We start from the raw sequence: 13,557 nt of genomic DNA on the forward strand, positions 1-13,557 counted from the left end.
TTAAAGTACAACATAAAAAGTCCCACTTGTAGTTTTCCAGGAACCATGTAGAGGACACAGCAGAGATGTGGAAGAAGGTGCTCCGGTCAGACCAGACTAAAGTCTAACGTTTGGGCCTTAATGCAAAGAAAAAGTACCACTGTTCACCTGAACCCACCATCCCCACTGTGGAACATGGCGGTGGCAGCATCATGCTGTGGGGATGCTTTTCTGCAGCAGGTACAGGGAGCTGATGGTCAGAGCTGATGGAAGATGGATGGAGATAAACACAAGAAAGGACTAAGGAGATTCACCTTCCAGCAGGACAACGACCCTGAACATTCAGCTGGAGCTACAATGGAGTGGTTTAGATAAAATAGTAAACATGTTAGAACAGCCCGATCACACTCCAGACCCGAACATCTGTGGCTAGACCAGAAAACTGCTCTTCACAGCCACAGGTGCCTTCCAGCCAATCTGGGTGAGCTTGAAGTGTTTTGCAGCAAAACATTGGAAAAAGTTTCTATCTCTAAAAGTGCAACGCTGGTAAATGGCCCACACTTGCATAGCACCTTTCAGAGGACTCCAGAGCGCTTTACACCACAGTGTATCATTCATCCATTCACACACTGGTGGTGATGAGCTAGAGTGTAGCCACAGCTGCCCTGCGGTGCACTGACAGGTAGAGACATTTCCCAAAAGACTTGAAGCAGGTGCACCCTTGTCAGTTTTTAATTTGCTCAACCCTCCCACTGTTTTCATGGAGACATGAAGACAGGGGTGAGGTAGTTCTCACACCTCACCCCTGTCACGTAGACTTCAAGGGATAAACCATCAATCCTGCTCAATGGTCAACTTTCCTGGCAGGTCACCCACGAAGACAGTGGGAGGGTTAAAGCAGGGGTCGTCACCTAAATTTGTTCAAGGGCCGGAGGTTTTTCCAGCAGACACCATGAGGGCCTAAAACTACGTATTATCATATCTTGATTTAATAAGGACTTTGTTGTCCATCTAAACTGTTTTGGTTGTAGTTTTAATGTGTTTGGAGAAACAATTATTGATATTTGTGACATGAATTTTGCTGCTAAACTTTGGTGGGTGTTAGGGCCCAAAGGGCTGGGAGACCAGGCGCTAAGATCTAGCGGGCCAGATGTGGCCCGTGGGCACACACTTCTGGGACCTATGTCTGGTTCCAGAACCGAAACCTGACAGAAGGTAGTTCCTGGAACTTTTACAAGCCTTCAAACGACTCGGCACGCGCCCTCTCAGTTACCATGACAACCACTTTGTTTCATATAGCTACGCGAGCGCTCGCTGCGGTTACCGTTGTCGGTTAGACTTTTATTCTCTGTCCGGAGAAACGAACAAGCCATGGCTGTCCCGGAGATGACGGCGGAGAGACAGGCGTCCTCCTTCAAGGCGTTTCTGCTGAGGAGCAACGGGACCGAAGGCCGGAACCTGTGAGTGCTGCTAGCGACAGCTAATGCTAATGCTAGCAGGACGGGCTTCCACTGGTGGTGTGTGTGTGTGTGTGCGTGCGTGCGTGCGTGCGTGTGTGTTCATGTGTGTGTGAGTGTGTGTGTGTTCATGTGTGTGTGTGTGTGTGTGTGTGTGCGTGTGTGTTCATGTGTGTGTTTGTGTGTGTGTGTGAGTGTGTGTGAGTGTTTGTGTTCATTTGTGTGTGTGTGTGTGTGTGTGTGTATGTGTGCGTGCGTGCGTGCGTGTGTGTTTATGTGTGTGTGAGTGTGTGTGTGTTCGTGTGTGTGTGTGTTCGTGTGTGTGTTGCTTCTTGTTTATCTTGCATTTAGTTGAGTTTACTGTGAAGCACTTTGTGATTTTTATCCTCAAAACTAAGAAAATAAAAATGGTGTAGAAGGTTTCCTTTGGAAGGACGAGTCCCACGGCCAACAATAAGATCTGAGTGGACGTTCCCTCTGATGACACTTGATCTGGTTGCAGCTACGATCACCTCACCGACCTGCTGCTGAAGGTGATGGAAGAGCGTCCGGAGAATGCAGTGGATACGTTTGAGAAAATGAGCCTGGAGCTGAAGGAGGATTCTTTGAAGATCACGGAGAGCACTTTGAGAGACCTTCCAGACCCTTCTGCTGCTGCTGCTGAGCTGGAGCAGCAGCGCCTGCTGTTTTCTCCACCAGCTGACACAACTGTAAACGAAGAACTGGTAATGACCACATCGATCACCTGTTTGATTCACATCACCTGCTGTGGAAGGCAGAAGGTGATGTTTGTATCTGTCTGAAGGACTGGGTGGATGATAAAACACAAAGTCATCAGGAGATGCACGCCTGCAACAGTTTTAGAGGCCAATCCAGCAGAAAGTACAGTAGCCACGCCCACAGATAGGATCTGGGATGGTTAGGGTGGTGACTGAGCACCATGATAGCTAACTGGCAGATAAAAAAAGATGTGTCCAAACATCTAGTCATCCAGCATTTGGCTACAGGTGATTTTGGTGCTAAACATCCTGAAACCTGAAGTAAGGGATGCTTAGCCTTCAGACGTTTTCCCTGTAAAACTGCAGCATTGGTCTGTCCTCCATGGTGTATCTGGCTGCGTCAGGCCTGAGAAGGCCTCAAGTGATCTATGGAGCTGTTCCACACTGTTTGTTACTGTTGTTCAGGAGGAGACCGCTCTTTCTAACGTGAACAAGACGGCCTTCTACCTGGAGGAGGCAGGTGTGGGGCTGAGCAGACAGGAGATGCAGAAGATCTTTCTGGCTCTCCGGCAACTGGTTGAGCAGGAGAAGCCCCAGCAGTGCCGCCTGTGGGGAAAGATTCTGGGAACAGAGAGCAACTATATAGTTGCTGAAACTCCGCATGAAGAGGAAGTCGAGCAGGAGCTGAGTACAGAGGAACAAACGGAGGAGGAGATGGAGAACGTGGACGAGGAGGTGAGGAAGGCTAATGCTCTTCAGTTTACCAGATAGAAACCTTTCTGATGCGTTTGCCTCTGCTGATAAAAACTAGAGCTTTCGTTCCACTAAAGAGTAAGTCACCCCCCTACCAGAGTCTTACTCCACCCCAAGCCCCCACAATGCTGCTCAGAAATTGGTCTCAACCCGGAAGTACCAAAAATTGCAGTTCCACCCTCATCCACTAGGGGCTGGTGTCAGAAGCGAGCAAATCCTCATTGACTCCCATGTTAAAAATACCAATTTCACAGCAGAAATAAACATGTTTACAGCCTGGTACCAGAACATGTTTTTGGTTTAAATGATCTAGTTTACACTCATGACAACTCTGAGGGGGGGTGAATGTTTTTCTCACTCTTCTGTTTAAGTGTATTAAAAGCCTAAAATTCTGTATAATTAATGAGCATCAGACCCACGTGACCACAGAGCTAGCTCCGGGGAAAGGCCTCAGTAGAGCCTCGGTCTGGACTGGAAACTGCTCCGGGATTTTGAGTCTCTGTGTTTGTGTATTCTTGTTTGGATATTTTTGTGCAATTGTTGGACAAAATGACTTGCTGTGGCATTAATTGCACTAATAGAGCGTCCAAGGAGTCTCCACTTCATTTTATTCGGTAAGTAAAATTATATTTATGTATTTTAGGTCACTGCCGAGCTGAGCTTAGATTTTAACATGTACTGTTTAACCATGAAATTTAAATGTAATAGGGTAAAACCCAGTGCATTTAACATAATGCTGCACTTTAGAAAATGGGTTGAAATATAACATGTTGGTGGAGCTGGGTTCCCACTATCGGCTTGTGGAGCTCTCGGGAGACCGATGTTTTCCACCCGGTTCTCCCCTCCCCGCAGCTCGGCGCATCTCTGTCTGATCGCGGGATGACGGCTTGTGGAGGTCTCGGAGACCTCTGTGTTCCACCCGGTTCTCCCCAGCGGTCAGCCCGGCGCATCTCTGACTCAGAAGCTCTGGTGTTGTGCACAGTTAACTCCGGTTGTAGCTAGGTTGCTACCTCCATTAGCTTAGCTCCCACCTCTGCATTAGCTTTGGGTTAGCTTCAGGTTAGCTTGTAGCTAGTTCGACCGGGTGTCGTCAGTTGATCCCAGCCTTACAGCCCCACCCTCAGCTCCACCTCTCTTCCCTTTTATGGAATTGTCTGGGCTTGACGGAACCTGTGACATGGTCAAAATGGCGGTGGTGGCCACCTCCCATTTTAGTACAAAAACTTATTATTGGAGTCTATGGAAACCCATTGTCCATATATGTATGTCGATGCTCCACCCACACTTCCTGTTTGAAAATGCAGAAAAGAGAGGCGTCACCTGGTGGACCCAGAGAGCAATGCTGAGGCAGTGACGGGCCCCTGTGCACTCACAGAGTAACTGGGTCGAAGAAACGAGCTGTTAACAAGCGCGCACGTGCACGCACGCACGCACATACACACACACACAGGAGCAGATGGAGAAACTAGCAGGCTGTAGAACTTCTTCACCTCGTTAACCAGAAGAAATGGAGGATGCGTTTTTAAGGAGGCGAGCGTCTCTGAGCTGCATCGTTTCGTATTGGCTTGTGAGTGGCTGAGCCAGCTGGAGGCGTGGCCAACACTCGGCTACAGTCCAGTGCAGTGCAGCCATGTAGCTCATAATAATTTTTTTAATTTTTTAATAATCACTATAGAATAATTTACTGAGGATGTTTCTCTGGTCAACAACAGACTCCTGAAACCCGAACTAGGTCCGTATGACCGACGTTCCCCGTCTTCTTTATAAGCGCTCTGTAATCCGCGCTGCAGCAGCAGCCTCTAGTCCAAAGTCGCGTTTGAACTAAATATATGATATGATATCAGCCATATATTACCATGCTTTACTATATTAGACTTTTCATTAAGCATAACACATCCCAGCCTTTTTTACCTGGGCACAGTGAATGCTGTCATCATCTGGGTAATAATCAGGGTAACCCCTGGTAATACACTCACAGACCACTAGGGGTACGCAGACCCCTGGTTAGGAATCACTGCTCTGAACCATCTTTCTGGTCTTTTTTTTATGTTTCAGAAAGATCCGCTTCCTCGCTCGGTATATACCCGCCCCCCTGTAGCGCCAAAGGAGGCAGCAGGAACGGGTGCTAACAAGTTTGTTTATTACGTTTGCAACAAGCCTGGCCAAGCCTGGGTGAGACTCCCCTCAGTTAGTCCTGCACAGATCGCTGTTGCTCGTCAGATCAATCGATTCTTCACGGGGAGGCTGGACAGCGTGGTCCTCAGCTACCCACCTTTCCCTGGAAATGAGGCCAACTATTTGAGAGCTCAGATCGCTCGCATCTCTGCTGGAACGCAGATTAGCCCCTTTGACTTCTATCAGCTCATCGAGAAAGAAAGTGATGAAGAAAATGAGGCCCTCTTGAACAACTACGAAATCAATGCTGACTTTGAGGGCATTTCAGCTAGTGAGATGGTTAAAGACATGGCCAACTGGGTGCATCACGCTTACCACATCCTGCCACAGGTATGATGATGATCTGAGACATTTTCTCAGATCTTCTGAAAAATCATCGTGCGAAATTTGATTTCAGGGTCGTTGTACTTGGGTGAACCTGGCTGCCAATCTAGACACAGAAGAGGAAGACGAAGAGGCTAATGAGCCTGAGCCAGAGGTTGGACCCCCCATACTCACTGCTGTCTCCCACGATGCAGGTCAGAAGCTTTTTACCGTCAGAACAACTGAACAGAGCTTTGAATGCCATCATCACCATATTCTATCCAGCATGTCCACACTGCTCTGTGTAAAAACATCTGATTTCCTGCATGGAGTTAGCATGTTGTCCCTGTGCTAGCATGGAGTTAGCATGTTGTCCCTGTGCTAGCATGGAGTTAGCATGTTGTCCCTGTGCTAGCATGGAGTTAGCATGTTGTCCCTGTGCTAGCATGGAGTTAGCATGTTGTCCCTGTGCTAGCATGGAGTTAGCATGTTGTCCTCATGCTAGCATGGAGTTAACATGTTGTCCTCATGCTAGCATGGAGTTAGCATGTTGCCCTCATGCTAGCATGGAGTTAGCATGTTGTCCTCATTCTTGCGTAGAGTTAGCATGTTGTCCCTGTGCTAGCATGGAGTTAGCATGTTGTCCTCATGCTAGCATGGAGTTAGCATGTTGTCCCCATGCTAGCATGGAGTTAGCATGTTGGTCCCATGCTAGCATGGAGTTAACATGTTGTCCTCATGCTAGCATGGAGTTAGCATGTTGTCCTCATGCTAGCATGGAGTTAACATGTTGTCCTCATGCTAGCATGGAGTTAGCATGTTGCCCTCATGCTAGCATGGAGTTAGCATGTTGTCCTCATTCTTGCATAGAGTTAGCATGTTGTCCCTGTGCTAGCATGGAGTTAGCATGTTGTCCTCATGCTAGCATGGAGTTAGCATGTTGTCCTCATGCTAGCATGGAGTTAGCATGTTGTCCCTGTGCTAGCATGGAGTTAGCATGTTGTCCCTGTGCTAGCATGGAGTTAGCATGTTGTCCTCATGCTAGCATGGAGTTAGCATGTTGTCCTCATGCTAGCATGGAGTTAGCATATTGTTCCTGTGCTAGCATGGAGTTACCATGTTGTCCCTGTGCTAGCATGGAGTTAGCATGTTGTCCTCATGCCAACATGGAGATAGCTTGTTGTCCTCATGCTAGCATGGAGTTAGCGTGTTGTCCTCATGCTAGCTTGGAGTTAGCGTGTTGTCCCCATGCTAACATGGAGTTAGCGTGTTGTCCTCATGCTAGCATGGAGTTAGCATGTTGTCCCCATGCTAGCATGGAGTTAGCATGTTGTCCTCATGCTAGCATGGAGTTAACGTGTTGTCCTCATGCTAGCGTGGAGTTAGCGTGTTGTCCCCATGTTAGCATGGAGTGAGCATGTTGCTAGCATGAAGTTAGCATGTTGTCCTCACGCATCCTGTCCCAACAAGCTTGTCGCCTGGCCTGACTGTTTCCCTGTGAAGGCACCACCAGGCACTTTGCATCGTACTCCACCTCCAGGCCTGGCTCCACGTGTGTTTTGCTCCCTCTGTCAGCAGGTTGAAGTCTGCCCTTAAACACGCTTCTTCAGCATTGCCTTCTCTCCGTGACACTTCATACGAAACTCCAGCACCGGTTTTATTTTTCCTAACTTAGTTTTTATGATTCAGTAGCTCACTTTTTTGGTTTTATTTGTGCCGTTATCACTCGCTGCATTATTTTTTACTTTGGATAGCGCTGTTACCTTTCATCTGTTCTCTTATTCTGTTAGTTTATAGTAGGCATTTTTATCCTTGATTATTTATGCTACGTTTTTATGTATTTTACCTGATCTCCATGTTTTCACTGTGTTTTTGCTGATATGTGTGAGCGTTTGGCTTTTTTATGTACGGCACTTTGGTTAGCTGCCATGCTATTTTTAAATGGTGCTTTATAAATAAATGGTATGCTTAGAGCACCTGTCATCACTGTCTCCCCTCACCTGGTGATTGGTGGAGACAGACACCGGGTGGGACTTAAGGGAGGATGAAGCGATTCAGATAATGGACAAATGATTGAACTAAATTAACTTCTGTGTTCACAGAAATGTTCGATTGTCCTCCCTGGAGCTCCTGGCTGTCCTCCACTCTCACCCCCCACTATGCACTGGCAGTGCTCCGTTCTGTCCTCTGGCCAGGAGCTTATGCTTGTGCTCATGCAAAGTAAATGCAAACATAATAAGAGTGATTTCTCCCAGCTTGACTACATCCTGGATTAAAACCAACATGTTTTCTCTGAACTTAGGGAGTTTGTGAACATTTATATCGGAAGAGGTCTGAAGTGTGTAGGAGAAGAGTACAGTCCACCTCTCCCCCCACCACCACAAGAAGAATATCCTATTGGATCTGAGGTGACAGAGGAGCTGGACCCACAAGTGGAAGAAGAGCAGGCATTAAGTTTAGAAGGACAGCAGGAGGCCTCGGAGGGCACGGTGGAGTCAGAGGAGGACGATGAAGACGAGGATGATGACTAAGTGAAACATCTGAAATGTAAATTTTTGTAATTTTATGTGATCAAACAATAAATATGTGTTTGTTTCTTCAATGAAAGCGTATTCTGGTAGAAAGTGGGCACTCTGGAGCTCAGAGGTCTTACTGCTGACGTTTGATCTGTCAGGTAAAGCTGTGTTTCCCAACCCTGGTCCTCAGGGACCGCTGTCCTGTACGTTGTCCATGTTGCCCTTTCAAACACCAGAGTGCTGAAGCAGAGACATGGAAACGTCGTAGGACAGTGTCCCTGAGGACCAGGGCTGGGAAACACTGAGAAGGATCAGGTTAGGAAGTGGCGTCTGCTGGAAGAGGAAAAACCGAACCGTCTTAAACAGCACAACTAAAGATGATCCATGAGCAGATACGGTGAGCTAATAGTTAGTCATTGAGGGGCTCGTGACAAAGCGGATTCTATTGATCTCCAAATGGTCATTACACACACACACACACACACACACACACACACACACACACACACACACACACATACACACACACACACACACACACACACACACACACACACACACACACACACACACACACACATACACACACACACACACACACACACACACACAAACGGTAGGGACCCCTCCGCCCACATGCAGGTGGAGAGAGGCTACGATTTCAAACCGGAACCCCTCACCCTCACACACCACTTCAGGCTGCTTCCTCACCAGGGAGGTGACTTTCCACGTACCGAGAGCTAGCTTCTGTAGCCGGGGTCAGACCGCCAAGGTCCCCGCCTTCGGCTACCACCCTACACGCAATGCACCCGACCCCTTTGGCCCCTCCACCAAGCGGTGATCCCATGGGAAGGGCGACCCACATCTCTTCTTCAGACTGCCCGACCAGGCTGGGTGGAAGCCTGACATCACTTGCCATCGTGCCTCACCTCCAGGCCTGGCTCCAGAGAGGGGCCCCGGTGACCCGCTTCCAGGTGAGGAATCACTGTTTCCATTGGTATTTATCGTCATAAGGGACTTTTAGGCTGAACTTTGGTTCCTCACCAAGGACATGTTTGCCATGGGTGACCCTACCAGATCCATAAAGCCTCTGACAATGTAGCTCCTAGGATCGTCGGGACACACCCCTCCATGGTAAGGTGGCAACCCATGAGGGGCTGTCTATTAGAAAGTCGTTTTAGCAGAACTATGAACAGAAACTCGTTTTCTTCGTGTCTTTATACAACACCGTGTGTAACAGAAACGATGCTCCACACACTCCATAAGCACACTCAGAGAGAGCTGAAGCCCGATTCACACGGCAGGACTTCAGACCTCACACGTACGTAGATTAAACAATCATCCACACAACAGAAACTACACACAAACCACGGTCCTCACACAGGAAATGAACATGAATGATGCGTCTAAGGAGCACCTGAAGAACATCTGAGGATCATCAGAAGAGATTAGAAAGTTTACCTCTGATCTGACGGCACCATGTACACGTTCTTCGTTCCTAATCCCATCAGAGCTGCAGCTTTGGAGATGGAGTAGTGGCTCTGAAAGAGATCCCAGTTTCAGCGTGAAAAGCCGTGGCCACATGAAGAATGTTCAACATGTAGATTCACAACACAGAAGCAGATGATTCTGTGGTAGGTGTTAGTTGTGCACACGTCGTCATCAACATCTGTAAACAGCTGGAGCAGAAAAAAAAATCATCAAATGCTGCGGCCATGTCAGGAAATCCACGGCTAAAGTTGTCCAAGAGCTGTTCCTGAACAGATGTTTGTTTCTACAAAGGTGCTGCTTCTGCTTTTCAAACCATTTAGTCGGGTGTTTCCATGGTTACTGACTATTAGTTGATCTAAAGACTCTACATCTCTGTCCTTCTGGACCTCCGTAGTTGACCCTGACCGATGGAGCTCAATCTTCAGCATCAATGGGTTTGTTTGTCCTCCTGTCTCTGGAAGATGGACCAGACCACGAGTTCTCAGTGGGATTAAGATCTGGCCGGGTTCCTGGACCGGGACCCAACTTGTTCCTGATCCAAAGAAGCACTTTGTTCTGACTTTTCCTTCACAGAGCGCCATCATGCTGGAGAGGACCGTGTTCATTACCAAACTGCTGTTGCATGGTTGGAGGATGTTTAGGTACTATTCTTTATTCATGGCTGTTTGGAGGCTAAACTGTAGGTGAGTCCACCACTCCCTTAGCTAAGAAGCACACACACACACACACACACACACACACACACACACACACACACACACACACACACACACACACACACACACACACACACACGTGGTCTCAGGATGCTATGCTGATGGGGGACACAGGACTGGTGGAAGCATCACCTGTTCTTCTCCAGGTGATCCTTGTTCTAGAAACTCCAGTCAGAAAGAGGATCCATCCAGAAGATGACTTTCCTCCGGTCCTCAGCTGTCCAATCTCTGGACCTTTAGCAGAGCATCAATTTGTCCCTCACGGGTTTCTGTAGAGAAGTTGCTTCTTTGCTGCCCTTCTTGACACCAGACCATTCTCCAGGTCTTCTCCTTGCTGAGCTGCAGATGCTCTCTCACCCAGTGGAGCTTTGATCTCAGCTGGACCAGCTTTAGTCCTGGTGCTTCAGATGTAGTGGAATGGGTTCATTTTTGTGTCAAAGAGCAAAATGAGGTTCTCCAAACCTCTCACCGCTAGACCATGGATCCATCTTCATAAATCATACTGTAGATCTGCCCCTCATTCACTGAGTAACTTGGAGAAGAGTGGAGACCTACCTCCTGAGATGTGAACACGACGAGTCGTGGAGCAGAGTAGAGCCCAACCTCTTTCCAGTCTGGGCAGTACCGATACCGGGCCAGGTTCATGGCGTACATGTTAGACATGGAGCCACCTGCCGGGAAAAGACCAGACGCTGTTGATTCGTTTTATGTTGGACAGAAGAGGTGACCTGATGAGCTGCAGGCTTATTTACCTGGATTAAAGATCCCATCTCCTCCTTCTTCCCAACCAATCGTCTCAATCATCTTCCTCAGCACAGCGTTTTCCATGAGGGTGAAGACTGGAGCCACCTCGTAGGTGTATCTGATGGAAACCGTAGTGAGTGTCACGAAGCCAGAGTCCATTTTAACGCTGTTTGCCAAACAACTCACAGACTGGTTTTGATGGACTCAATAATGAAGCTTGCCACCGTTGAATAAGGCTCCAGGCCTGCAAACAGCTGGTTGAAGAACCGAGGATGACCTACAGACGGCAGTTGAAGGACCTGTCATTGTTCATTCAGAAGTAGCACCCTTACCAAGCACAAACATGGATAACGCTCAGCTAATCTGGTGTGGTAGTAGCAGCTGAGAGGCTCTCCAAGGCCCCAGGCCCTTCACCAGGAGATCACTTCTGCTTGCAGCTGTCTGACTTTAAACGGTAATGTGTGCTCATGTAGCAGCTTCTAGAGCCGGCGTGGGATTTGATGCTCGAAACGCCAGATGACTCACTGGTCTTGACACTGTATCTGATGGCCTCTCTGCAGCGCTGCAGGATCTTGGATTCAGACTCTCCTTCGTCTTTCAGCTCCAGGTCCAGCAGCTCCTTCAGCTGTTCGGGGGAGCGCCACTCACAGACCTGTTGAAACACGAGAAACCACTAAGAAAAGATTCTTACTGAGATAAACAGCAGAGGAGGAGGACAGAATCCTTCTAGTCAGACGCACGCCGCGTAGACCTGGTATGCTCACACGTATAGTGAGGCCCTGCTGGGAGCCCTGTGGGTCTCCAGAAGCAGCTGACAAGGCCCGGAAGGCCAGCGTTGTGCAGCAGTGATCGTTTCTGAGGCAACCTTGTGTGCTGGAGCAGTTTGGTAAGGACTTGGAGGTAGACTCACTCACACTGTTTACAGTGGGGACGGAGAGCTGCAGATGTCAACGGGACATAAAGTTGGGTGATGGGAAGAATTCTTATAGCTCGGTTCCACTGCGGGGGTCCGGGTGCATCATCATTGGCTGGTATGGACCGACAACTTCAGGAGAGCCTTTAACTCGTGGTTCTGACTCTCACTTGGCAGACGGGTGAGACGTAAATGCAAACCGTCGTGTCATACCAGTGCTTTTAATGTCTTCAGCTTGGCCACACCCTCTTCCAACGTCTCTTCAAATCCTTCAGCTGCCATCCGCCGAGAAAACGCTTTAAAATCCTTTTTATTCCCTACTGGTCCGTCAAGTTCAAGAAGAATGTCTAGATTTCTGAAGCTGCTGAAGCTCTCTAGGGCCAAACCCACTGAAGCAGTCCAACATCTACGCACTGGTGGAGCTCTGGGGGTTGATGAGGTTCATCCTGGGTACCTCAAGACTACGGAGGTGCAGGTGAAACAGATGGATGAACAGATTCACCGCAGTCATGGAGTGTGATTTCTTCAGCAGTTTTATTCTCAACATCTTCAGTACCTTCCAGAATAGTCATTTAAGGGCATTTGGCCACGCCCACCTATCCCCTGGTGTGTGGGAGGGGCTCAGACTAGTGCCGCTGCTCGTCTTCAGCTCCCTTCCACGTCAGAGGTTAGGGTTAGCTCATTTAGGTGGCGGAAACAGATGGTCAGGGCATTTTTACATTTGGAGTGTTTACCCACACGGCAGCACAAACTGTTTAATGTCCTGTTTAGTGCAGAATTTGTTTGAAGGCACAGCGATTTTTGATACGTTTAACACATTTTCTTGAGCCAGTAGGTGCTAAAATCACTATGAATGAAAAATCTCTCACCCCTCTGCTCCTTGTGGGCAAAATACTGCATTTGCAATTGAGCGTCCTGGGCCCATGACCCGTTTGTGCATCTTTGTACTTCCCTGCCAGCAAGCTGCACTGCTGGTCGGTTCTGTCGGTGGAACCAGCCCAATCAGCAGGTGATTAACGGGCTTCTGCGGAGCCTGATGAGCTGCTGCACGGGTGATTCAAGTGTGTTGAATCAGAAAAACCGCAGAAACGTTCGGGATACCGGACCTCCAGGACTGGAATTGAATAGCCCTGGTCTGGAGGGAGGAGAACCTTCATCAAACTCAGAACCCAGAGCTTTGTACGTCCCTAAATAGCTACCATATTTCAAGACGGCTCATGACTATTGACCATGGACGTAATTTTCACTTTAGAAGTGGGGGGGGGGGGGGGGGCATGGGGGGGGGGTATCTTTGCAGTATGTTCTAATGGGAAACAGGCTTCAACACAAACGGTTGTTTTCCGCTTGGTCCTAGAGCTCAACCAGTGTCAATTTAATGTAGCGTAATATTGTTTTTGGATGGTAAAAAGTGCAGGGGTCAAAACTTGACTTTGGAAAAAGTGTGTGTGTGGGGGGGAGGGGCATGTCCCCCCTGTCCCCCCCCAAAATTACGTCCATGCTATTGACCATAGTTTATATAAAAATGTGAAATTTCAAGGAATATTTAGAATAGACGTTGTTGAGAAAACTAATGAAAACAGACGAGGTTGTGAACATAACTGGGCCTTTAAGGTGTAGAAAACAAGCACACATCAAGGCTGAAAGGATAACAGTTTGTTTTTGTGACGAACTGCACCATTTGTGTGTGTGTGTGTGTGGGGGGGGGGGGGTAAAAACGTACTTAGTGTGCCTCTAAATGGAAGTAGGGTGAAGATATCTAACAGCTCAGCGTCCCGTTGGAGTCTGTTATGT

The 13,557-nt window shown here is 48.3% G+C and overlaps 2 protein-coding genes across 4 annotated transcripts in view; one reads left to right on the forward strand and one right to left on the reverse strand.

Moving 5' to 3' along the window:
• The window catches only part of rsph4a (radial spoke head component 4A), a 24,830-nt gene extending 16,842 nt beyond the window's left edge, over positions 1 to 7,988 (forward strand). Inside the window, exons 1-7 of one of the 2 annotated variants that reach the window (XM_070551240.1) lie at positions 1,304 to 1,439; positions 1,939 to 2,161; positions 2,621 to 2,890; positions 4,964 to 5,413; positions 5,481 to 5,601; positions 7,489 to 7,606; positions 7,689 to 7,988. In XM_070551240.1, the coding sequence (XP_070407341.1) occupies positions 1,351 to 1,439; positions 1,939 to 2,161; positions 2,621 to 2,890; positions 4,964 to 5,413; positions 5,481 to 5,601; positions 7,489 to 7,606; positions 7,689 to 7,917 (1,500 nt within the window). In that variant the 5' untranslated portion in view covers positions 1,304 to 1,350 and the 3' untranslated portion in view covers positions 7,918 to 7,988. Of the gene's footprint in view, positions 1 to 1,303; positions 1,440 to 1,938; positions 2,162 to 2,620; positions 2,891 to 4,963; positions 5,414 to 5,480; positions 5,602 to 7,488; positions 7,607 to 7,688 lie in introns of those variants that run through there. The other variant, XM_070551241.1, reaches the window with a different exon arrangement.
• Positions 1 to 13,557, reverse strand: part of LOC107372380 (acidic amino acid decarboxylase GADL1) — a 28,095-nt gene that overhangs the window by 11,209 nt on the left and 3,329 nt on the right. Inside the window, exons 3-7 of one of the 2 annotated variants that reach the window (XM_015940596.3) lie at positions 11,379 to 11,505; positions 11,040 to 11,130; positions 10,862 to 10,971; positions 10,665 to 10,780; positions 9,364 to 9,443 (exon numbers count right to left, since the gene is read on the reverse strand). In XM_015940596.3, coding sequence (XP_015796082.1) covers positions 9,364 to 9,443; positions 10,665 to 10,780; positions 10,862 to 10,971; positions 11,040 to 11,130; positions 11,379 to 11,505 — 524 coding nt within the window. Of the gene's footprint in view, positions 1 to 1,303; positions 1,443 to 9,363; positions 9,444 to 10,664; positions 10,781 to 10,861; positions 10,972 to 11,039; positions 11,131 to 11,378; positions 11,506 to 13,557 lie in introns of those variants that run through there. The other variant, XM_015940597.3, reaches the window with a different exon arrangement.

The sequence above is a fragment of the Nothobranchius furzeri genome, chromosome 5, assembly GCF_043380555.1.
Source record: "Nothobranchius furzeri strain GRZ-AD chromosome 5, NfurGRZ-RIMD1, whole genome shotgun sequence".
In the NCBI taxonomy this organism is placed as follows: Eukaryota; Metazoa; Chordata; class Actinopteri; order Cyprinodontiformes; family Nothobranchiidae; genus Nothobranchius; species Nothobranchius furzeri.